The following is a 23,837-nucleotide window of genomic DNA, read 5'->3' on the forward strand; positions in this document are numbered from 1 at the left end:
ACCTTTTAACATTAATTGTTCTTCTAGCTGCCACTGAATATTGAGCATATGTTTTAACTGAGCTGTCCACAATGGCACCCTGGAGTTTTTTCCTCTGACTGGCTAAAGTTAATACAGAACTCCTCAATGGGTATGAGAATAGTTCAGATTATTTCTTTCCTTGCATTTTATCAACACTGAATTTCATCTGCCATCTTGCCACCTATTCAGTTAATTTTGTTAAGTCCCTCTGCATTTCTTCACAGTATTCTCTAATCTTAATCAATTTTATTATCTACAAAAACATTATCACTTTATTATGTATTGTCCCACAGTTGTCCAGTCAAGAATTTCTTATGCCTTCCTTTCCTGGTACTGGTCACTGTTGGCCAGGATATGGGTCTAAGTGGACCACTAGTCTAATTCAGTTTGCCATTTCCTATATTCATTTCATTACAGTTGCTTAAAAAAGGCTGCATTCTTGATAGTTCTCACATAAGCATGAAGAGTGTGCATGATCCAAGCTCTCATGCCCTCCCCTTTACCCCCCACCCCCCGACTGTTCCATAAGGATAAGATGGTTCTGTGCAACTCCAAGTGTTTTTAGTAAGTAATTTATCTATATTTTCACCAATCTTCATTCAGTTTTGGAAGAAGGTAGTTTGCATTGTTCAGATGCTAGAAGAGTTCTCAGTTATTCCTTGGACAGGAGTAAGTCTTCTGTAAAACATGTGCGTTGTTCATAGCCTACAGGGATACATCTAGAGGGCAGAGAGTTTCCACTGAAAGATTAAATAGATGAGATTATGTATACATCTTTGTTGTCATCTGGCAGGTATCCCAGTGCCTGAGGTCTTAAAACATATTCAACTATATCCAAGGCAGATTCAACTGTATGTCTCAAAAGAGACTCCAGGGAGATACGAGGCTGCTACTTGGAGTTCCATGCATACATTTACATGGTATTACTCCATCGATTTGGCTTGTAGATATATGACCCAGGAATTCAGACTGGTGTTTCATCTAGTCCAGCATCCTGTCTTGATAGTGGCCAGTCCCAGATGCTTCAGAGGAAGATACAAGAAACCCTACAATAGGCTGTTACAGGATTACCTTCCCAAGGGAAAGTTCCCTCCCTACCCGCATTTATTTGGTTTATGCCCTGAAGCATGAGAGTTTATTGCCCTTCTGAAAAACTTGTTTTTAAAACAATCCTTGCTGTTATAATTCTGGAGAGTCTAGTTATCTATGTAAATGTCCAATCTTTTTTTAATCCTGCTAAGCTTTTGATCTTAATGATATCTTGTGGTAATAAAACTCACAGGCTAATTTTGTTTCGTGTGAACAAGTTTTTATTTTAAATTTGCTGAATTTAAATTTCATTGAGTGACTCTTTGGTTTTGGCATGAGAGAGGGTGATGTGAGTACCCTCTCTGTACCATTAATTATTTTGTAAACTATTACCATGTCTCCTAGCTAATATAAACAGTCCCAATCTTTTCAGTTTCTTAACATGAACATTTTTCCATGCATCACCTCATTCTCATTGCTTGGCTTTCAGTCTCTATTTCTGCTAGAGCCTGTTGGAGATAGGGTGACTATAAATGCACACTGTATTTCAGGTGAAGGCACACCTTTGATTTATATAAAAGCGTTAAAATTTCAGTGTTCATCGCAGTGTTATAAAAGCTAATAGCAAAATAAACCAAACCAAAACAAATAGTAGTGGATATACACGTGGATTCTAGCATTGGAAATAGGCTTTTGCAACTCAAGATTGGGGGATATTGCCTTGACTCGCCATTAAAGTGGTGGGAAACTTTGAGGTGGGTACCGATGCCATGGCTACTGATGAACAGTGAAGATTTTGTAATAGCTGAAATAGGTAGCAGTGTCACATTAGGAGCCCATGGTTCCTGGTTCAGGCTTCAGCAGGAATGGATTCCTAACAAGGATGCAGACTGGATGCAACCCCTCAGGAAAGGGCAGGGAGCCAGCATCTACTGTGTGCCATGCAGCACATCTTAGTGATGGCTCCCTGTGCTCAATCATGGAGGGATTTAGGAAGTGGGGTTGTGGCAGGAACTAGTGGATCTGTTAATATATGTGGATTCCTCCACCAGCCCCCTTCCCAACTTGGTGGAACAGAGGAAGCACAGCAGGGAGTTGTGGCTACTATAGCCCTCAGTCTGCAACAGTAGTCATGAAGTGGATCCAAAAGTCTGGGAGTGATTCTACTTCCTTCACCTCCTACATACCTTTTCCATAGCACAATTCGTTTATTCAGGTTGCATGCTGGGATGAAGGCTTTTCTCAAAGAAAGAAATGCTGCATGAAAAATATCCCTCATTTGTCTTTTTTTAAACTCACATTTGTTTTTTCTTCTGAATACAGCAGTGCAGTATCTTAAGTATTCCCACGTACATCAGATGCACTAGGGCAACTGGTAGCTTGTGCTTTGTTTCTTCACAGACTTCAAAATGGGTGTACAGGTGATATAACTAGCAGCTAAAGAGGGTGGTGGTTGCTTGAAAATAGGGATGGTGGTTTCCTTATGTGTTTGACTGAATTGAGCCAAAATTTGACTGTGTTCTGAGTTGTTTCAAGTCCAGAAAGGCTTGCTGATACCAGCTTTGTGGTTTGTTCACCTTTTAAAAGGCAGTTTTTGCATGCAACAGAAACCTGATCCTCTTTACAAACCCCACCTTTTTTATCCCCATTCAAACCACGAAAGTTTAATAGAAAAAATAATTAAACTATTAATTGAATATTACTTGAGATTTAAAGCAACAAAAGCCATGAGAACTCTTTCAGAATGGGGGGCGGGGGAGATGGAGGGGGGGGTTTGTCCTAAGTGTGCTGCATCTTTAGTTATGCTCTCCTAAGGCTTCTGTATTTTAGCTCATAGGGTCACTTGATATACTCAGCCAGCATCAGAGCTCCAGCAGTAGTAGCAATGGCCATCTTGAATAAATGTAAGTGAACAATTTTCTTTAATATAAATCATCAATTTTCTATAAAGTTATTTCCTTTTCGGGTAGAATAGCAGGTTCTTGGAGAGTGGAGTGTTTTTAGGACATTTGCTGCTGCATAGCAACTGAAAAACTTAGGCACGCACGCACCCTTTCTACCCCAGTGTTCTACCGGGAATAGCTTCAGTGAGAAAACAAATTTAAATACAAGGCTAGAATAGGTTATTCTCCAAATCCTGCCCCAGTTTGCACCCCATGCAGTCATAGGCCATGTCTGCACTATGGGGACACAGCTTCGGCGCCATAGCTATGCTGCCATAGTCCCATAGGGTTTATGCAGACTACAGCAATGGAAGGGGTTTTTCGCTTGCTGTAGAAACTCCATTTTCCAAAGTTCCAGTAGCTAGGTCAGCAGAACCATTCTTCCATCAGCCTAGCTGTGTCTACACCAGGCTGTGTGTTGGCATACCTACCACACTCCGGGGTGTGGATTTTTCACACCTCTGCACATTGTAGCTACGTCAGCGTAAGTTTTAAGTGTACACCAAGCCTTAGTGAAGTCAGAGAGGTACTCAGTTGCCATCTGACATAGGGCAGAACTGGGCCCTTAGTACACTTTTTTTACTGTTGTATTTATATGTATCATGTACATTCAATACATGTGATGTAAAACTAATTTCTGTTTGATAGCGTTATTTTGGTCACTTGTGAGTTGTACAGTTGTCCCAAATCTATGGGAACTTTTTCTGTAGCAATCTGTCTAACCCTCCCATGTAGGGCATTGTACTGTGCTTGCCCTGTTCAATACTACTAGTTAGCATTTATATTAAATAGCTCATTAAATAGCTAATCCTCACAATGTCCCTGTTAGGCAGGAAGATAAATATTATCCCCATTTTACAGCTGGAGAAATTGAGACAGAAAGATGACGTGACTTGCCCACATGGTGAATCATAGCAGAGTTGCAATTAGAATTCAAGACTTTCTCATTCCAAGTCCCATGCTTGATTTTTCAGACCATGCTACTTAAAAACTGGCCCTGCCTTTTGGCATCCTGCTAGCTTTTCCAGCACAGCCAATTCCTTTGTGCTGCCTGCATAGCAGACTTTCAAAGTGAAACTGCTAAACTCGTTGGTATGTTCTACTTTTCAGCACATGGTATGAATGCAGCTCAAATGAACAGAGAGAAGTGATGTGACTGGGAGCTGCATTTTCCATGCAATTCCAACTCTGGGTGCCTCTAGAACAGACGTGTCAGTTGTGCTAAATTATTTAATAAAAACAAAACAAAGGAAAAAAAAAACAACACTGTTGCCATATGCCATAAAGTGTATGAATGAAAGATTAGCATGAATTCATCAATTTCATTTTCACTTTCTACCAATGGACTAGAACCTGACAACTAAAATGTCAGTTGACTTTACTGATTACTAAAAGCATTCAGCACCAGGTCAGGAGTATAGAATCCCCTTCACAAGAAGTGAAAATGTATTACTAACCTATTATACCACTTTGCCTTGCTCTGCAACCTAATTATAATTGTTAAACAGTAAACTTCAAAGATACAGTTACATAAAACTTCTTTTGAAATTAATAGCTTATGGCTATTAGAATCTGAAGAGATTTTGAGAAGATTGTATTACACTTTGTGCAAGATAAATGGAAAATGATATTATCAATTGCATAAATGAATTTGATTCTGATATTACTACTGTGCACTCTGGTTATGTTAATTCATGCATGTACAAAATTCATCATTGCCTATCATTTGTTCTGTATGTAAAGTGACATTTTCCTACCTGTAAATAACATTTTGCTACTGCAGTAGCTAAGAGTTTCTTTGCCTTTGTTAGAGAATTTCACCATATTAAACATGAATTTGTGCAAATTATTTTTATTTTGAGCTTGAAATATAAAAATCTACCTGTATACAGGCTTTAGGCACATTGACAGTAGTTCAGTTTACAGCTCTAAAATTGTTTTCACCATGGTCTGCAGAGTTCTCAGAAAAGCATCCATGTGGTGCCAGAGAAATCCTAGAAACAAAAAAAACAAAATCACACAACACGCTGCAGGGATCAGATTGGTTTACCCTAATCAACTCATTTTTTTAAATTCCGTATATAATTTGGGCTATCTAGTAACCCAAACTGAGCTCTGAAGATTTCAAATTATCTAGGTCCATTTTAAACATTGAAAGCACACAAAGAGATTTCAATATTATGGCTTTTTAAATAATAACATATTAGATCATGGTAAAGTTTGGTAAGTTCGTTTCTTACATGTCCACAAACTAACTAAGATATACATAGCAAAATGTTTCTGTTCTTTGTGTTCAGAAAAGGTGATGTACACCATTGTGCTAGTATTCATAGTTATGTTGCTATAACATAGTGTAAAAATGAGTTATTTTCTAATATGCAGAAAATGGTGCTCTGTAGTTTAACAAGCTTAATATCTTTTTTTAAACTTGCCAATACTTTTATGGCTAGGATAGAAGAAAACTTTAAGATTTTGGAGGCAAAGAAGCCCATGCAAATAAGTCCTTTCTTATATATTGGCTGATGTACCACAGCAGTATTGTGCTTTTTCTCCCAAATGCTTGCTTAACTACTAGTTGTAAGATTATTTCTGTTCTAACTTTGGAAGCCCAAGCTACATGTTACCAATGCTGTGGACAAAAAACATTCTACTTGACACTTTTAATCCTGCTTTTTCTTAGCTTAGAGAGGTGCTTTCTTGCTACTTGTGTTTGTCACTAGCTTGAAAGAGACCCAGCTCCTATTCTTTCTAAATTTTGTGCACTTCAACCTATTTCTGTCTACTGTGAATCTCTATCTTGCCAAGTAATAAAGGCTTAAATTCTGTAGTTATGAATTAATGAAATCCTAAAATCCCTGTGTTTTTTGTACTTTCTCTGACTTTATATTATACCAACACCAGCACAACCATAATTATGCGTCCAGTAATGTGCTTGCTAACATGCTCTCGCTCCTTCCTGATACAATTCTAGAATGATTTTCTCTGTTTTACTTTGATACCTATGTTTATCTATTCCCTAACTGGAAGAGGAACATGTTATCTATTAAGTAGTTTGCCGGAGGCATAAATTTGATCTCTCGCTATCTACAGGTCATTCTCCTGTTTTTGTTTCTTAGGATCATTGAATATATTTTCATTTTTCTCTCAGATCTTTTCATTGCTCTACAATGAATTTCATAAACCACTCACCTCCCCATGTGCTTGGATTTTGTTTTCTTTTCTCCAACCCATATGTATGTTGCCATTTTACCGCAGTTTCACCTATCTTTTTTTTTAAACTAGTATTTAATCCACAAAAGCAGGGTTCTTTTGTATTGTAGTTTATAGCATATCTAGGAATCCCGACATTCAAGTAAAATATGTCAACCTCTTTAACGGTTCCTTTTGTTCCTCAAACCATTAAAAATATTTCAAATATGGCTTGTCTCTATAATTCCATTATTTGTATCATTAATTACATCCTTATGCCTCTGATTAATGTTTGCTGGATCTTTCCCCTGCTGAAGTCTAGTTTACAAACTGATAGTTCCTTTCATCTCCTTTAGATCCCTTCATAAATTCAGGAGACCTAACTCTCACTAATTATATTAAAATAAATACATATTTTTAAAAAGTGGTGAAACTAATTATTTGTTGTAACATAATTGAAATTCCTATGGAAGTAAAAATTTTAGGCAGCAAGCCCTACTGAGGAATCTTGTCTGTTTCTTCAGCCAGATAATTCAGTTGTCTTGGGCTAGATTTTTGGAGTTCAAGTCATTTTAAAATGTTTTTAAAATGCAGTTAGTTTTCAAATTAACAGTTACCTGTAAAGGGCAAACAGAGATTTGTACCCCTTTTTTTTTATATATACAAATATTAGAAATTCAAGTCTTGTCTGCCTGAGAAGATTCTCTGAGATAATTGGAGAACTAGTAGAATTATAGCATCACAGTGCCAAGAAAGTAAAATCTGATAAATTTGAGAAAAGTTAATTTTATTATCGGTTTTTTGTTTAACACCCCGAGAAAGCCCTTACTTCAACGTGTCTCTGCAACTATTCATATTTAGCATAATTGTTCTTCTCCATCAACTTGCCTGTGATCTAGAATCAAAGCTTTCATGATAAAGAGATTGCACTATGGTACTTGAATGAGGCGAATTGAAAAATACTATTTCTTTTGTTATTTTTACAGTGCAAATATTTGTAATAAAAATAATATAAAGTGAGTACTCTACTCTTTGTATTCTGTGTTGTAATTGAAATCAATATATTTGAAAATGTAGAAAAATATCCAAAATATTTAATAAATTTCAATTGGTATTCTATTGTTTAACAGTGCGATTAAAACTGAGATTAAACGCGATCAAGTTTTTTGAGTTAATCACATGAGTTAACTGCAATTAATCTACAGCCCTAGTTTAAAAATATTCCTCTTGTTGGAGGAACATTGCCTTGTTCTTGTTCTTTAGAGAGTGGTTAAATAAGCGCAGCTGACTTATACCATTCACTACTTTAAATACATCGGTCATGTCCTCATTTATTAATCATAGAATCTTAGGGTTGGAAGGGACCTCAGGAGGTCATCTAGTCCAACCCCCTGCTCAAAGCAGGACCAAGCCCCAATTTTTGCCCCAAATCCCTAAATGGCCCCCTTGAGGATTGAACTCACAACCCTGGATTTAGCAGGCCAACACTCAAACCACTGAGCTATCCCAGTTATAGTTTTCTCACTTTCTCCTGGGGTGGTAGTCCTTCCAATGCCTCTGATAATTTTTGTCTATCCTTGTCCATTATCTGAACCCTATCTATTTCTGCTGGGACTCTTTTAGATGGGTAACCAGAATTGAGCACAATATTTAAGGTGAGGGTGTACCAACAACTTTCATAAGAGTATTGTATTTTCTCTGTAAATCTATGCAATTATATCTGCTTTTATCTTCAGACAGCTTGAAACAATAGCTCTGATAGCAGGGAGCTGTCCCGTTCACTTCAGTGAGGAAGCTATCTTAAATGTTATCTATTTCACTGCTGATCATTTTAATAGAAATATCCATTTAATGTACTCTCTTCCTGATTGGTGGTTAGTATCAGATGCTGAGACAGGGTAGAGTAGTACTAAAGTTAGAGTAGCTGGTTTTAAAGGTCTTCATGGATTGGAAATGAGGAATTTAAATCCTGTTCCCCACGTTTAAAGTTACCTATGCCTGAAAAAGTGGGAAAGAAGATCTGTATTCCCTCCCTAGTACTGAAAGTTTCAGCTGCCCTTTTCAGGACCAAAATGCTTCTTCCGCCTCCCTGGGTATGAAAAGCCTCCAATACTCCTTTCCAGGTGTCAGCAACCTTCCAGTCTTCCCCCAAGTACTTTTTAATGCAGTTATGCATTTTCCATACAAAAATCTGCAGCACAGTGGAAGTTGGGGTTGTGTGAAGCTGAATTGGATACCAAAATAAAGAACACTATACTGGAGTGGACAAGGTAGTAAAGAGGGAGAAGGTTTGGTATGAGACACTGCTACATAATTCTGGGGTTCCTGTCACAGAATTTTCAGGGCCAGTGTGCCACAGAAAACATGGGGCTTTATACCTACGTAACTGAAATAGATGGAGAGATTCAAACCTCATCCTTACAGTTAGGGACTGAGTACGCTTGTAATAAGTCATCATTCAGGAAGCCTTGCAGTAAGAAACGGGAAGAGAGATTTGATATTTATAAGGAAAAAACTAGGGCTGTCGATTAATCTCAGTTAATTCATGCAATTAACTAAAAAAATTAATCTCAATTAAAAAAATTAAGCTCGCTGTTAAACAATAGAATACCAATAGAAATTTATTAAATATTTTTGAATGTTTTTCTACATTTTCAAATATATCTATTTCAGTCCTCTGGAATGGAAGCATCAAGGGGCATGAATCTTTAGCGCATCTGGCATGTAAATATCTTGCGACGCCGGCTACAACAGTGCCATGCAAATGCCTGTTCTCACTTTCAGGTGACATTGTAAAAAGAAGCAGGCAGCATTATCTTCTGCAAATGTAAACAAACTTGTTTGATTGTCTGAACAAGAAGTAGAAATGATTGGACTTGTAGGTGCTAAAGTTTTACGTTGTTTTATTTTTGAATGCAGTTTTTTTGGTACATAATTCTACATTTGTAAGTTCAGCTTTCATGATAAAGAGAGTGCACTACAATACTTGTATTAGATGAATTGAAAAATACTATTTCTTTTGTTTTTTACAGTGCAAATATTTGTAATAAAAATAAAAATAAAGTGAGCACTGTACACTTTATATTCTGTGCTGTAATTGAAATAAATATCTTTGAAAATGTAGAAAACATCCAAAATATTTAATAGAATTGTATTCTATTATTGTTTAACAGTGCATTTAATTGCACATTTAATCGCCATTAACTTTTTTTAATCACTTGACATCCCTAGGAAAAAAATTTCATGGATTATTTATATACACCATAAAGAAGCAAAAAAGAGGAATGAGTTAATTTTTTTCCCCCTTTGCAGATCAACTTCTAAGCAGATGATATTCCCTGTATAATTTAAGCAGGATCAAAGAGTTATGTTCTTGCAATGTTGGGCCCATTCAGAAGTCCTTTCTTGGATAGTTGTTTTTTTTTGTTTTTTTTTAAAGATTAGTACTGTGTGAGGACTTTAAGGCTGGGCCCAATATTTGAGGGATTTATTTAATTTCCAAATCATTCATACATAGTCGTTTTTTTACTTTTTAGAGAAATCCTTTGCTGATATGTAACCTTTTCTTTTTATGTGTTACTACCAAATGCAGAACTAACTGAAGTTCTATAAGTGGACTAACGTAAGTTTTAGTCATTAATTGATACTTCTTATGCAATAAATCCATTCAGTTTTAATCCGCATTAGATCATTCTATACCTGGGCTATTTCTCTACCTCTTTAATTTTCCCTTCCTGTACCACCTGCTCCCCTTTCATCCCTCTTCCCTCCCCTCAACCTTTCTGAATATTTTGATTTCACTAAAGTCTAGTTCATTCTTTCTTCCTTGTTTTTCAGACCAGCAAAAATGGGAAGTACTGGATTCTGGTTTCCTCCAAGAAGAGTCAGCGGAACTGGTTAAGACCAAAATCTGAGGACTTTACTGGGCTACCATCAGGTGTGCATTAAAACAAAGGCTACTATAATTCATTTTTAAGTATGCACTTCTTTTAAAATGGTATAAAATGTATGATGTATGTAGTGCAGTAGATTTTTATAGTGTATATCATCATTCATCCTACAGTTGTGAAAGCACCAATGAGAGTGAGAATTTTAAGTGATATGTTGAGTCACAAACAGGCGTTTTTACTCATATAAAATTCGTTCAGCTGGTCTTCAGAAAATGTAATATTTGAACATCAGTGTTTTTAAGCTTTGTCTTCATTGCTCAGTCTATACATCCACAAGTGAAAAGTGGAATTTTTTTTTATATTGAAAAATAATTCTGAAGTTCTTCATTAACTATTGAAAATACCCTAGGAATAGCAATCAGACCAACATTTTTAAACGAATCACTATCATAATTATAGGGTCAAATCCACTCTTAATTTGTTTTAACAATGCACATTTGAGTACGTTTTTGGGCACAAGGAATTCAAAATCATCTTAATTCATTTGGATCATAGGGAAACTAAACATTATTAACTCTGCTTAATAGGCTTGATCCTTTTCAGCATTCTGTGTTTTATTTTTGATACAGAGATTAGAGAACTGGAGGCTTTGAAGGGGGGGGAGAAATATAGTACATGTAGAAGATCAGTGACTTAAATTGCAGTGAAGTTAGTTTAATTTTATTTCTCAAATTCTGATTAAAAGAGACTTTGGTAAATCTTTTTGTCCACAAATTTAACTTAACTTTAAAGTTGCTGGGCCAGATCCTCCTCTCATATCAGTATAAATCAGAAATAACTCAGTTAAGTCATGGAAAAATTGGTCTGGGCTTTTACCCTTATGTAAGTAAAGAAGAATTTGGCCTCAGGTTTCCAATTGACTGATTCATTTTATCACTTGATAGGGGAGGAGGGTTGAAACTAAGCTGCTTCTTTGATGACCTATGTACATTCGCACTTAGGAATTGGTTCCCAATGCTCCCATCTCATGAGTGTGAATGTATGGAGGCAACTCTTGAAGAATCACCATTCCTGAAGAAACCTCTCTTCCATCACTGGTTAACTTAAAAAAAAATGCTGTAGTTAACCACTGATACAGCTTTATAATAAACTTTCAGTCTGATGGTTTAAGGTTGCAGTGTTGCTAATCCTTCAAATTAAAAAAGCATAACAGCAAAAATATCATGAGATTTAAAAAATAGAATAATATCATCTTGGTCTGTCAATTCATGTTTTTACCCTTTAAGAGAAGAGGCATATGCAGACACACTCAGTGCATTTTTGGTTTAAAATTCAATCTGAAGTGTACATAAAATGAACACACATTTTAAGGATGACCCTTTCTCTCTTTTCCTCCTGACCAACAGGAGAGAGACTTTCCTTCACACTCTCTCCAGCTCTAAGTGGTATGTCTTGGACACTTTTGCAAGGTCCTTCTGCTTTTCTCTTCAAGCTGAAGCCCCATTTCACTTGGGGATTGTTCTCAAGTCCCTTTTCCGAGCAATGTTTGCTACCTCACTGTGCCCTAAACAGAAGCCCAGCGGCAATGGGGAGGAGAGGACAGCTGATCCAGGGGACAGGCTGCCTTGGAAGTTAGCTATCCTTCCTTCACTGCCAGCTAGGGACAGTTCATTTTGTTCACTAGGGGAGGTGGCATTAGCTGGGAGCAGCTGTTGCCTGGTGCTCTTTGCCTGACTCCTGGCTGCTCTTCCCCACCTGTCCCAACAGCTGCTTCTTTTAAGCTACAAGCATGCAGAAGCACACAGCAGGGAGCTGAGATATTGAAGGAGGCAGCAAGCTTGGGAATAGTGCCCTCCAATGCCAACCGAGAGCTGCACTTCAAAGCCGTCCGCTCCAGGCTACTGACATTGACCTCTGATGTCTGTGGCAAAACTGCATCTAGAACAGTGGCGTAGCCAGACTTCCTGAGCTGATGGTACTTGTGCATTGGGTTTTCAAAGACTGGAAATTACTCATTGCGATAGAAATGCCAAATTCAACTCCTTCAAATCCTGCCTACCTTTTATATCGAACTCTGACATTCATTTTGTTTCTCTCATACTGCCTTTCACCATGCTGTTGTAGATCTACCTTCTGATCTATGTCACATTAGATCCTTTGGTATTTCAAATTGCAGTTGAGTTGTGATGTTTAAAATAGTGCTGTAGTATTTTTGGCAATAAAAGATTGTAAAGTACTGTGCGATCACCAAAGATCAGTTACTACCATGTACTACCAGATTAAGAATTCAGAACTACTCTTTCCAACAGACAATTTAAATGGGATAGGCCTCCTCCTGAGTGGGTTTCTCATGTATTTCACAGATCTTAATACCTCAGGATAGATTGTGATCCTTCTAGAATGAATGAATAAGTGTTTCCATCTTGATCTAATCTAACTTTCAACATTTTCTCTATTTTATGATGTAGGAATTGTTTGGGGAGGATGGCTGTTTCCAGTGTTGACCTGAAAAAAACTAATTTATAGATATCTTTATCCATATCAATTTTGACTTAGTACAGTATACAGTTACAGGAAAATTTCACTAGGCATTAACTGGAACATTGTGTATACTTTATTTATATATACACAAGTACAGTTTAATCCCTTGCGAAATCTGCAGCTGCCAAAAGTCAGCTTTATCCGTATAGTTTTGAGTAAAGTTATTTTTGATGCCTTCTGTAATCTTTCTGAAATACTGCTATTCTCCATCAGTGCCCTAAGGAAAAGTTACAAGGTGTAGTGTCAGGGCACATGTGGATCTGTTCATCCTGAGCAATGCATTTTAAGAATTGTGACAAATAGCATAAAGAAGCCAACAGGTATTACATTAGACCAGCTGAACCTAATTTTATTAAGTTTTATTCAGAAGCATCACATAGCAAGTAAACTTCAAAATTAAGTTTAGTTACAAACTAGTTGTTTCTTATTTTTTTTTCCAGTCCCCTTTTGCTTTCTTTTACGACCACATGAAACTTGAGAAGCCATCTAAAGCTAAATCATTTAGTGGAGTTGGGCAATTCCCAAGTGTCCAACAAGAAGGCCTGGTTTAGGCTGCGATGGCCACTGTCATTCCTGGTGATTTGTCAGAAGTAAGAGATACCCAGAAAGTCCCTTCAGGGAAACGTAAGCGTGGTGAAACCAAACCAAGAAAAAACTTTCCTTGCCAACTGTGTGACAAGGCCTTTAACAGTGTTGAGAAATTAAAAGTTCATTCATACTCTCACACAGGAGAGAGGCCCTACAAGTGCACACAACAAGACTGCACCAAGGCCTTTGTTTCTAAGTACAAATTACTAAGGTATTAAACTCTATTTATCTTTCAGATTATATTATCTATTTTATGTTGGCCATTTTAAGCCTTGTAAAAGTATATGTTTGTGTACACATTCTTCAGCTGATTTGCAGAGAGGAAATGTTAATTAAAGTAGACATTGGTTTGTTTCTAGAATTCTAAGTTACAGTAAGTTTACCAGCTAATGTCTTTGAGTTTGTTTTTATAAATGAGACTAGAATTTTCATTTGTATAAAGAGTTGCCACAAGAAAAGTGTATGGACTGAGAAAATTTTGGCTATGGACATTTACACAAGTACTTTTATACTTGCCCATATCCCTGTTCCAGTAGCTAAAAACCACCAGAAACTAAAGTGTCAATTTAAATGTAATGTTCATGTTTTGCTATATTTAAATTTGTCAAACTATCTTTGTAGTGTCCTGCTGTCAGCTAAAAAAGATTCTGTTGTGAAGAAACGTTAGTGTAGTATTTAGCTGCCATTAAAAAAATGAACACTTGTACTTTTTGATCAAAATAATTACTTACAGAATATATCTGTGTTTAAAGGCATATGGCTACTCATTCTCCTGAGAAAACCCACAAGTGTAATTATTGTGAGAAAATGTTTCACCGAAAAGATCACCTAAAGAATCACCTACATACACACAATCCCAACAAAGAGGCCTTTAAGTGTGAAGAATGTGGAAAGAACTACAATACCAAGCTTGGGTTTAAGCGTCATCTGGCTTTGCATGCTGCAACAAGTGGTGACCTCACCTGTAAGGTATGTTTGCAGACATTTGAAAGCACGGGAGTGCTGCTGGAGCACCTAAAAACTCATGCAGGCAAGTCATCGGGTGGAGTAAAGGAGAAAAGGCACCAGTGTGAACACTGTGATCGTCGGTTCTACACCCGAAAGGATGTCCGTAGACACATGGTAGTGCACACTGGAAGAAAGGACTTCCTCTGTCAGTATTGTGCACAGAGATTCGGGCGGAAAGATCACCTAACACGCCATATGAAGAAAAGTCACAACCAAGAACTTTTGAAGGTCAAACAAGAGCCAATGGACCTTCTAGATCCCTTTACCTGCAATGTTTCTGTGCCTATAAAGGATGAGCTGCTTCCAGTGATGTCTTTACCTTCCAGTGAGCTGACATCAAAGCCATTTACAAACACTTTGCAATTGAATCTCTACAATACTCAAATTCAGTCCATGCAGAGTTCTGCATCTGCACACCAAATGGTCACCACATCATTACCCTTGGGAATGCCTTGTCCAATAGATATGGAGTCTGTTCACCCGTCTCACCAGCTTTCTTTGAAATATCCACTCAGTTCTACCTCATATGCAATTTCTATGCCTGAAAAAGAACAGCCATTGAAAGGGGAAATTGAAAGTTACTTAATGGAGTTGCAAAGTGGTATACCGTCTTCATCCCAGGATTCTCAAGCATCTTCATCTAAATTAGGGTTGGATCCTCAAGTAGGGCCACTAGATGATGGAGCTGGGGAGGTTTCCCTTTCCAAAAGCTCTGTTTCCATTAGTGAACCTCTAAATCCCCAACCGTTGGACTTTTCTCAGTTGTTCGGCTTCATACCAGTAAATGGCCCTCCCTATAACCCTTCTGTTTCAGTGGGGAACCTTGGAATGAGTTATACACAGGAGGAGGCGCATTCTTCAATGGCTCAACTTCCACCACAAACACAGGATCCTCACGATCCTAGCAATAGTATAGGTCTTGGGTCCCTGCATTCACTGTCAGCAGCTTTCGCAAGCAGTCTAAGCACAACCACCACCCTACCACGTTTTCATCAAGCTTTCCAGTAGGATGTACAAAGCTGGCTTATTACTGTCTATTTGTAGAAATGCCTTAGGTAATCATTTTTAATTTAGTGCCTACTATGAGACATTACAAATTCTCTGCTTTTGTACAGTACCAATCTCATGAAGCCAGTAAGAAATTTAAATTAACTTTTACATGTTTTGAAAGTGTTTTATTCTCAACTGTGTTTACTTTGGTTTTTAAAAAGTCTCATTGATTTGTTTGAATTTTCACTGCCAATTGACACACTGACAAAAAAAAATCAATAGAAAGCAATTCCTGCTAAACTTTGACACACACCCCTTGTTTATAACTTTTCTGAAACTTTTCAGTCATTCTGTTTTGTCAAGTAAATGGTAGCTTGACTGTTTTACATTTTGTGCATTTTGTAATAGAATCCTAGTTTTTAATTTTACACACAGCTTCCTGAAGATCTTCAAATGAACTAAATGGTGATATCTTATGTGGTCCATAATCTGAAATCAATTTTTTTTTAAATTAGTATAGAATTCAAACATCCTTGTTGGAAATATGTACATACTTTTCATTTTGACTTAGTCATTATGAAAGGTATTAAAAACTTGCTATTTTCTGGCTTAACTTGTTGCTGTCTGTATCAAGATTGGATAAGAAGCAATTTAACTTAAATACTCATCGTAACGCGACAAAATTAAAAAAACATTTATTCTTGTTTAATTGGCTAATGTGTCAAGTTAAAATTGGAACCGTTTTGTGCTTTTGTGACTCTGGTGAAGGGAAAAGAGGCAAAATTAATGGCTGACCCTGAAATATAAAAGTGTTGTAATTTAGTAGTGCGGAATATTTTGTCACAATTTTTGATTTAATTCTTAACTTGCTGTCTTTCTTTTTAATAGCATAGAAGGAGCACTGCATAGGAGTCTTCAGATTGTATATTCACGTCTGTAGGCATCAGTCTTTCCTAGCTGCCACAGCCAAAGTCTGGGTCAAGTCCAGCCTGAAGTTTTATACCTAGTGTCCGTTCAATGTGAGCCTGCAGTCAGAGAGTGAATGTAAATTTGCAGATATCCATTTTAATTTTTTTTTAAGCGAAGTGGGTCTTTTCAGTTGTGTGACGTGATGTGTTATGTCCTCCTAAGCAACAAGTTAAATGTTAATCACACTTACTACACCTGGGTACTTGGCTAGGGACTTTTTTCCCATTGCCAAGGTTTAAAGACAGGACTCTTAGGAGTGAAGTAAAAGCATATTGCTTACACCACTTTTACCTAACCTGATATACTCACGTCTCCTACCCCTAATAACCAAAAGAGAAATAACTGTGATGTGTAAAAGCAAGCTAGATTTGCTTTAACTCAATACTAATATTCATTTTCCTTGTCATTTTTTGGATAAGGAATTAAAAAATAAAAATGAAATACAGTCGTATCACTCAGTCAGTAGTGAGGACGCATACAAGGTTTTAAGTGGTTAAAATAAATGTACTTCACAGAAACAGAAGTTGCTCCCATTGAAGGAGCTTTTGCTCCCAATATTTTATCATTAGCTCCTCCTTTTTTTCCCTCTAGGAGCAATATGCAGGTGTAGTTTTACTATTTTATACTTATATGTATTTAAATTTTATTACTGAAAGATAATGTTTTTATAAATGTGTTTGTGTTCCAAAGGCATTAAAATAAGGATGTATTAATAAGGATAATACCTTTTCAAATTCTGGGTTTAGGAGCATATGATCTCAAAGTGGACTTTAGCTCTGCTTCATGACTGCTTCCTTTAGTTTCTATGAAACAGATTGCTTACCTACATCTTTAGTTGAATGATGTGTTCAGTATTGCTTCTCCCTCCCTCCACCCCAAGCATTTTAAGGAAAGAAAACATTGTGTGAAAAGAGCACAAAATAAACAGAACAGAAATACTTTTAATACTAGTTTAAACCAGCAAGCATAAGACAAAAAGCAAGTGGAAAGAAGTTACTTTATTCTGGATCTAGTTTAACCAGTTTGAGCGGAAGATAAATGGATTCCATTTCCTTAATGGGCCATATTGTATGTGGAACTGAGCATCTTTAACTTCTGAAAAGTTTTGGGTGCACAGAATCATACCCTTCGTAAGCCACATTTGTCACCCAGAAAAGGCAAGTGGAGACAGGCCATTCCATTAGGTTGTGTTTGTCAATATATGCAGCTGTTGGAAAATGAATATGCATATCACCAATTTCAGAACTACAGTGAATTGTTAGTCTGGCAGCAGGGAAGGCCACTTGTTAGTGTTGCAAATTAGTTTAATCTTAACTGCCAACACAGAACATTCTGACAGCCTATCCCATTGCTTAAGGGGATGGAAGTGGTGTGTATTTAGCATTTAGAAAAAGTGCCATTTGTTTATCAGTTTTAGTTCTGATTAGACTTGATTGAAATTTTTTTTGCCAGCATCCATTTTCTTAGTATATAACCAGAATCTTTACTACTAATGGTAGTGCCTTAGCTTTGTAAAAAGGGATTGACTTTTCACTTCAGAAATAGGGACCTCAGACAAGATATTGAACCTCATTCAGTCAGGGCTTCAGTTGGTGGCTACATGATGTATGTTTGCTACTGAACTAGGATGTATGAATATGTGGAAGCAGATTGACACTGTTAGCAATATTAACACTTAGTGCTTTAGAGTATATTTAGGCAGAATTATTATTGGCCACTATTAAAATGTCAGTTTTTAAACCCTACTTTCTTGTTACCGAGTTGATTTTTATTTTTTCAGGGGGGGGGGGAGGGAGGCTGGCTGATCATGCACCACTCTTTGTGCAACTTTTAAACTTCTAGTACGTTTTTTAAATATATATATTTTTGTGTACTTGTTGCTTGTGCTTTATTTAGTAGTAAATTGTGGAATAGAGTGATTTATTGTTAATTTCACAGTAGCGGTTTTTAAAAACCATATACTGACTGAAACATGAGCCAGAGCTGATTGCTTATTAAGCTAATAATGAATGTTAAGAGTACATATTTTCAGGATCATTTGCCTAGTGAGCTATACATGTATTATAGGCCAATATTTTTTAAAATAAAGCTTGTTCAACCTCTATGTTACACATATTACAAGATATAGCACTTTCAAAAAGAAAACCTAAACCTTTTAAGAAAATTTCTTACAGGTTATGCTTTTTATTATAAAAACTTTTATTATAACTTGTTTCAAGTGCCATTAGATTACATATATGTAGGACTTTGGTATAATGCTTTGTGTACAAAATGGTAGACGTAATTTTAAACAGGTACATTTTTACAGTGTTTTCTTATCAATTTGCTATATTGCACAAAACCAGTGTGTCTTTCTTAAGGCTTTTACAATGGTTTTTTACTAGGTTTACATGTTTCAAACTACACTGTCTTCTACTGCCATTTTTAACACCAATACAAAAGTCATGCGTTCCTCACCAATTATAAACTGTGCACTCTGGAGTTTTGGATGGTAAATGGTCATAGAATTTTAAAATACCCTATGTTAGCTATGCTGCTGTCTGAAGTCAACATGGGGCCCGATCTTACCCCATTAAATTAAAGGGAAGCAGGACTGCACCCTTAGTTATGTCTGTTTGTCTCATACACTGGTTTAGCAGCTCATTCTACATACTTGTCAGTCTCTAGAAGGCCTATGAAATGTACTTTTGCTATAAACTATGTAGACACTCAGCTACCCATCCTGCAATCCTCCCAGTGTACAATGAAAACCACCACCTATTTAACATTACCTGGGGAGTCAAAATAAAGTAATGCCATTATAGTTCAAAAGTGTATCTGGAAAGTCCCAAAGCCCTTATACAATAAGGGTGTCTTATTTTGTTGGAAGGCAGTGTCTTTTGATAACAGTTATCTAGCCCTGGAAGTGACACAGAACTATTGCTAATCATATGTAAACACTTTTCAGTATAAGCTTCAGTGGTACAGTTGAACCAGAATGAATGTTTATCTTCTCAGAAACACTCCTGCAATATTGTTATATTGGATCATGCTGCTAATGTAACTTGGGATACAACTCCTCTCATGGTGCTACAAACCTTTCTGTCTCATTCAGATGTATTTTTACCCTTAGAAAAAAGGACTATACTAGACCTGTAGGTATACGATATATTTTTATACTGTGACTTAATTTGTCATTAATGAACTTTGTACACCACCACAATGTATTCATATGCACTTGCAAAAGGAAAATCTTGGACATGCAAATGTATACCCAAACAAGCCTGACTTTTGTTCACAAAACTAGAGGATGACAGTTAGTTAAAATGAAATGTGGGCTTTTTCTATGGTGTGGAGTGAAGAACATACTGTATGTTGCTAAGAGCCCTTTGAATTTAGACAAAAACTATATTGGGGAATGGATGACGCACCTGAACCTGACTTGGATTGCTGAAATTATATTTTTGGCTAGTGGGGAAAAAAATGTTTGGACTTGTATGTTAAAATGTTTTAATGATAAAGATTGAGTCAAAAATAGAAAGGAAAAAAAACAAACAAAAAAAAACCCACCCCTGCATTCCAGACTGAATTTGTATATGTTTCTTGCATTTAAAATTGCTATCCTGTGATATGGGAAATTGAGTTGCTTATCATGTATATGTACTTTAAAATGTATTCACAAACTACTGTTGTATTTGTATAAAATATAGACAAAAAGATTGCATATATATTTTTGTGTATAAGCTCTGTAAAATAGCAATCCCAGTATGAAGCTGCAGCAGAACTTCATTTTAAACATTCACATCCAAAGAAACAGACTATTTATTGTCCACATACCCAGATTATAAAATATACCTTGCTGCTATCAAACAATAGTGCTGCAGCTACAGTGTTATGTTTGCTGTACAAAAATATGTGAACTCCACAAAATATATCAATAAAGTTACAGAATGGTTTTAGTTAATGTATAACGTATGGCTGGCATTTTAATAGACAAACGTGGTTGCGTGTGTGGGGTTTTAGAAAATGATCATAAATTACAACTGACACATTAGACACATTTATTTTCATTCTGCAAAGATTTAACAACTTGCGTGATTTAAAACTGGGAGGATGGCAGTTATTCAGAGGCTCGTAAAACAAAACATAGGCATCTGCAGTCCATGATTTAACCACGTGACCAATTGGAAGATCCTACTTTCACTGTAGTGTACTAGTGGCATCTCTACATTGAAAATAAGGATTGAGGAAGCTGCCGCGTTATGTGTTTGGAGCCCACCATGAGAAACCGGCAGGTGAGTTTGAGACTTATTAGCGCACAGGAGATTGTGATGTTTTGCGTGATCACTTCAGACAGAAATATGGGCAATTCGTGTTGACTTTACACTTGCTATTTGTAATGACTGGAAATTATGCTTTAAACAAGACTGTTGGGACATTTCCATGAAAAACCATCCTGGGAAGCTCTGTGAGGCCAAAACACTACATATGCATGAGTCCCTACAGTCAGTGCCTCAGCATGCAGATGGTAGTATTATGAATCTAGTCAAAATCCTGTTCTTGCCGTGCTGTGTATAGTTTGTCGCCCCTTGCTCCCATTCCAAGTAGATACTTCCACTAACTTATGACGACCTACTAGGAAGCTAAAAGACTAGCAGCCGCCTGACAGTAGGTTTACATTCATATTCCATCCATTCTCAACAGTGTATTTGGGTTTGTGTCTCTGGGAGTATAGAGCTTAACCCTCACCACTGACTACATTTCCTGCCTTTGCTTTCTCTTCCCCTATTAAGGGGGGAAAAGAAGAAAAGGCAGAAAGGAATTGAAAAGAGATTCTGCTCCTGCGAACTATGGACCTAGATGTTTCACCTACTGTGAGAGAGATTTTTACCTTATTGTCTCAAATTTCTCTCTCTCCCCTGCACTGGCTAGTGCCAATAAAAAAAATCACTTCTCTACCATGTGCTCCTCATTTGCTTTATATTGCAGTAGTGCCAAAAGACACTCATGAGAATCTGAGCCTGGCTCTATATACATGGAGAGATATGTACCCTACTCTGAAAAGCTTACCGTCTGAATTAAACAGGCAACATAGAAACAAAGTGTCACATTAGCTACATTTTTTTTTAATATTTCCCCCTAAAGCACCCTTCCCCCATTTTAAAAGAAAAAAAAAATCCTTTGTCCAGGTGCCTCACCCAGTATTCTCTACACTTGCTGGCCTAACATGTCCTCCTTTCCAGCCTGACAGTGCTGGAGAAATAGGGCAAGTTCTATAAATGGTTGGACAGGTGGGGCACAGCCAGTTGACTCATATTGTAAAATGGATGATAGCAAAATATTTTCTAAAGGCCCTGTGGCATGGTCCCTTCTCCTCCTGTGGGTGGGAGCTCCAGCTGCCTTCTCCAAAGGTAGGGGACAGGTACAGAGGGTTCTACTTCCTCCTGGGACTACTGTTTAGAGTAACCAGATGCTGGAGCCCTTTTAAACCTCCTGTGAACCTGGCCTTATTGCTAAAGACCTCTCAGCTTGGGAGGGTATTGTTTGTCACCTGCCTTTCAGCATGTCCTCATTATTTTAGCGTGGGGAGTGCAGGAGTAAATACTAACTTGCTGTGTTGTACCCAATGGGCACTAGATTCAGCCACCATCTCAGTTCCTGCAGAGCATGAGCACTGCCAGCTTCTGTGATCTGGGATATATTTTATTTTTTGAGTCCCTCAGCTCTGTCTTCTTTCTTCCCCACATACAGAGAGGGGATTACTGAGTGACCCCTGTGGAAAGTTCAGAGATGTTATCACTTCAGCTGTATTAAACTAAAAGGTAGTTTGGACCTCCCTACTATTTAGCAGGCAATATCTATGGTAAATGAGAGAGGAGAGGAGATGAGGGCTCAATATCTTCCTTAGCAATACATCTAGTGACTTCCTTATCTTTCTTGTGACTAGAGGGGAAAGCCCACTTGGGTTCTCTTTTTTTTTTTTTTTCCCCCTCCCTCCGGTGGATTCCCAAGTATGAAGAAAATAGCTTTGTCGGGAGAGAGAATTTAGAACAGGTTTCCAAAACTATGGTCTGTGATCCACTGATGGTCTGAGAGAGAGCTGATTGATCACATGGTGGTGGCTTCTCCATTTTCAGTTGCTGCATTATATTTTCAGGTGTAAGTGTGCTTTTAATTTTCCATGTTGCCAATTGTAATTGCCAGAGGAATGTTATGTTGTCATAAATGGGCAGGAGGCCCACAAGATACTCTGTAATAAAGTACACTCCATGCGATGTAAAAGTTTGAGAAGGCATGCTAGATGATTTAACCCTTGACTATGGTGATTGAGCAGAACCTTTAGGCAAAGAACCAGTGATGCCTCATCCCCAGATTTATAACTGCATTGGGGATGGAGATGTTGAGGCTATAAGCATGCAAGAAAGTGGTAGAAGTTCTAGCCAATCCTCTCTGGCATTCTCTCTTCATACTTCTACTTTGATCGTTGTCACTCAGAAGTTAGAGCAAGCGTGGCAACTGTCTCCAAGTCCTAGAGCATAAATACCTAGGTTCCTCAGAGAAGGCAGTGCAATTTTCTTCATAGATCTGAAGTAGATGCGACAGTGTTATCTTCACTTCTCATATCTTCCTCTCTGAAACCATGACTTGTGAAAGGCCTGGGTGCATTTTGTGTGGTATCAGCTTCCATCCTAGCTTTTGACTTCCTCTGACTGATGCATTTCTTGTGTAATTATCTTGTGATACATTTTAAGCCTTTGGGGGGGGGGGGCGCGGAGAGGGGAATTAATGTCTTTGGAGTAGCATATGCTACAGCGTAGTGGTGACCTGTATAGTTCATAGGCCTCTAGTAGGCAACTGAGATGCTGCTTGCATGTACCTTCCAACACCCCGCCCACTGCTTTCTTGAAATATCAAACAGCCATGGTTTTGTTTGCTTTTTAATAAGGTGCTAATAAAACTGTGGTCATGTAAAAGGCACATGATGCATCTCTACATGACAGTGTCTTTGGCTCACGTCTGCTCTGTCTGGAAATGGAACACCAATAGGAGTGAGAACTTCCTGAAGAAGCAGAATGCTCCAGGAACAGCAAGGATCGCAGGCTTCCTCCTCCCCCACCCACCTGCCCCAAGCTAACCCCTGTAGGCACACAAAGCAACTGAGAAAACCCATTTTACTTAGGAGTGAATGTGCTGTGAGGAGTAACCTTTCTCTTCTCTCTCACCAGGAATACAGAGAGGTCATTCACTCCACATGCATGCCTCTTCCCTTCACTGCACCACACTGAACCTTGAGACAATTAGCAGTGGAGAGGTGAAAAGACTGGACACCGTGGGAAGATTAGTACTAGGGAAATGGACCTGGGGTGGTGGAGTGTCATAGAGATAGATAGGGTGGTTTGGGACTATGGAGAGTTAGTGGGTTTTGGGATGTGGGGAGTTAGAGAAGATGAGGGGAAAGGAAAGAAAGGAGGAAGAGATGGAGATGAGAAGCTAAGGGAAAGAAATTGAAAGTAAGTATAAGAAGGAAGAAAAAATATTCTTTGGATGGGGACAATGGAAAAGGTAGAAAAGCAAAGGGATGGACACCAGGATATATAACAGAAGAAAAGGAAAAGTGTGAAGGATGATAAAAGGAAAGAATGATAAAAGCAAGGGAAACCTAGTAAGTTTTAAGTATTTAATATTTTGA

General features: G+C 37.6%; 1 protein-coding gene across 5 annotated transcripts in view; it reads left to right on the forward strand.

Moving 5' to 3' along the window:
- The window catches only part of PLAG1 (PLAG1 zinc finger), a 57,927-nt gene extending 37,831 nt beyond the window's left edge, over nt 1-20,096 (forward strand). For 3 of the 5 annotated variants that reach the window (XM_084621309.1, XM_084621310.1, XM_084621311.1), the window contains 4 exons: nt 2,881-2,954; nt 10,020-10,119; nt 13,054-13,412; nt 13,954-20,096. In XM_084621309.1, the coding sequence (XP_084477435.1) occupies nt 13,171-13,412; nt 13,954-15,217 (1,506 nt within the window). In that variant the 5' untranslated portion in view covers nt 2,881-2,954; nt 10,020-10,119; nt 13,054-13,170 and the 3' untranslated portion in view covers nt 15,218-20,096. The remainder of the gene's footprint in view (nt 1-2,880; nt 2,955-10,019; nt 10,120-13,053; nt 13,413-13,953) is intronic. The other 2 variants (XM_084621308.1, XM_084621312.1) reach the window with 2 other exon arrangements.
- The last annotated feature ends 3,741 nt before the right edge of the window (nt 20,097-23,837 follow it).

Source organism: Lepidochelys olivacea (genome assembly GCF_965140295.1).
Source record: "Lepidochelys olivacea isolate rLepOli2 genome assembly, chromosome: 2".
NCBI lineage: Eukaryota > Metazoa > Chordata > Testudines > Cheloniidae > Lepidochelys > Lepidochelys olivacea.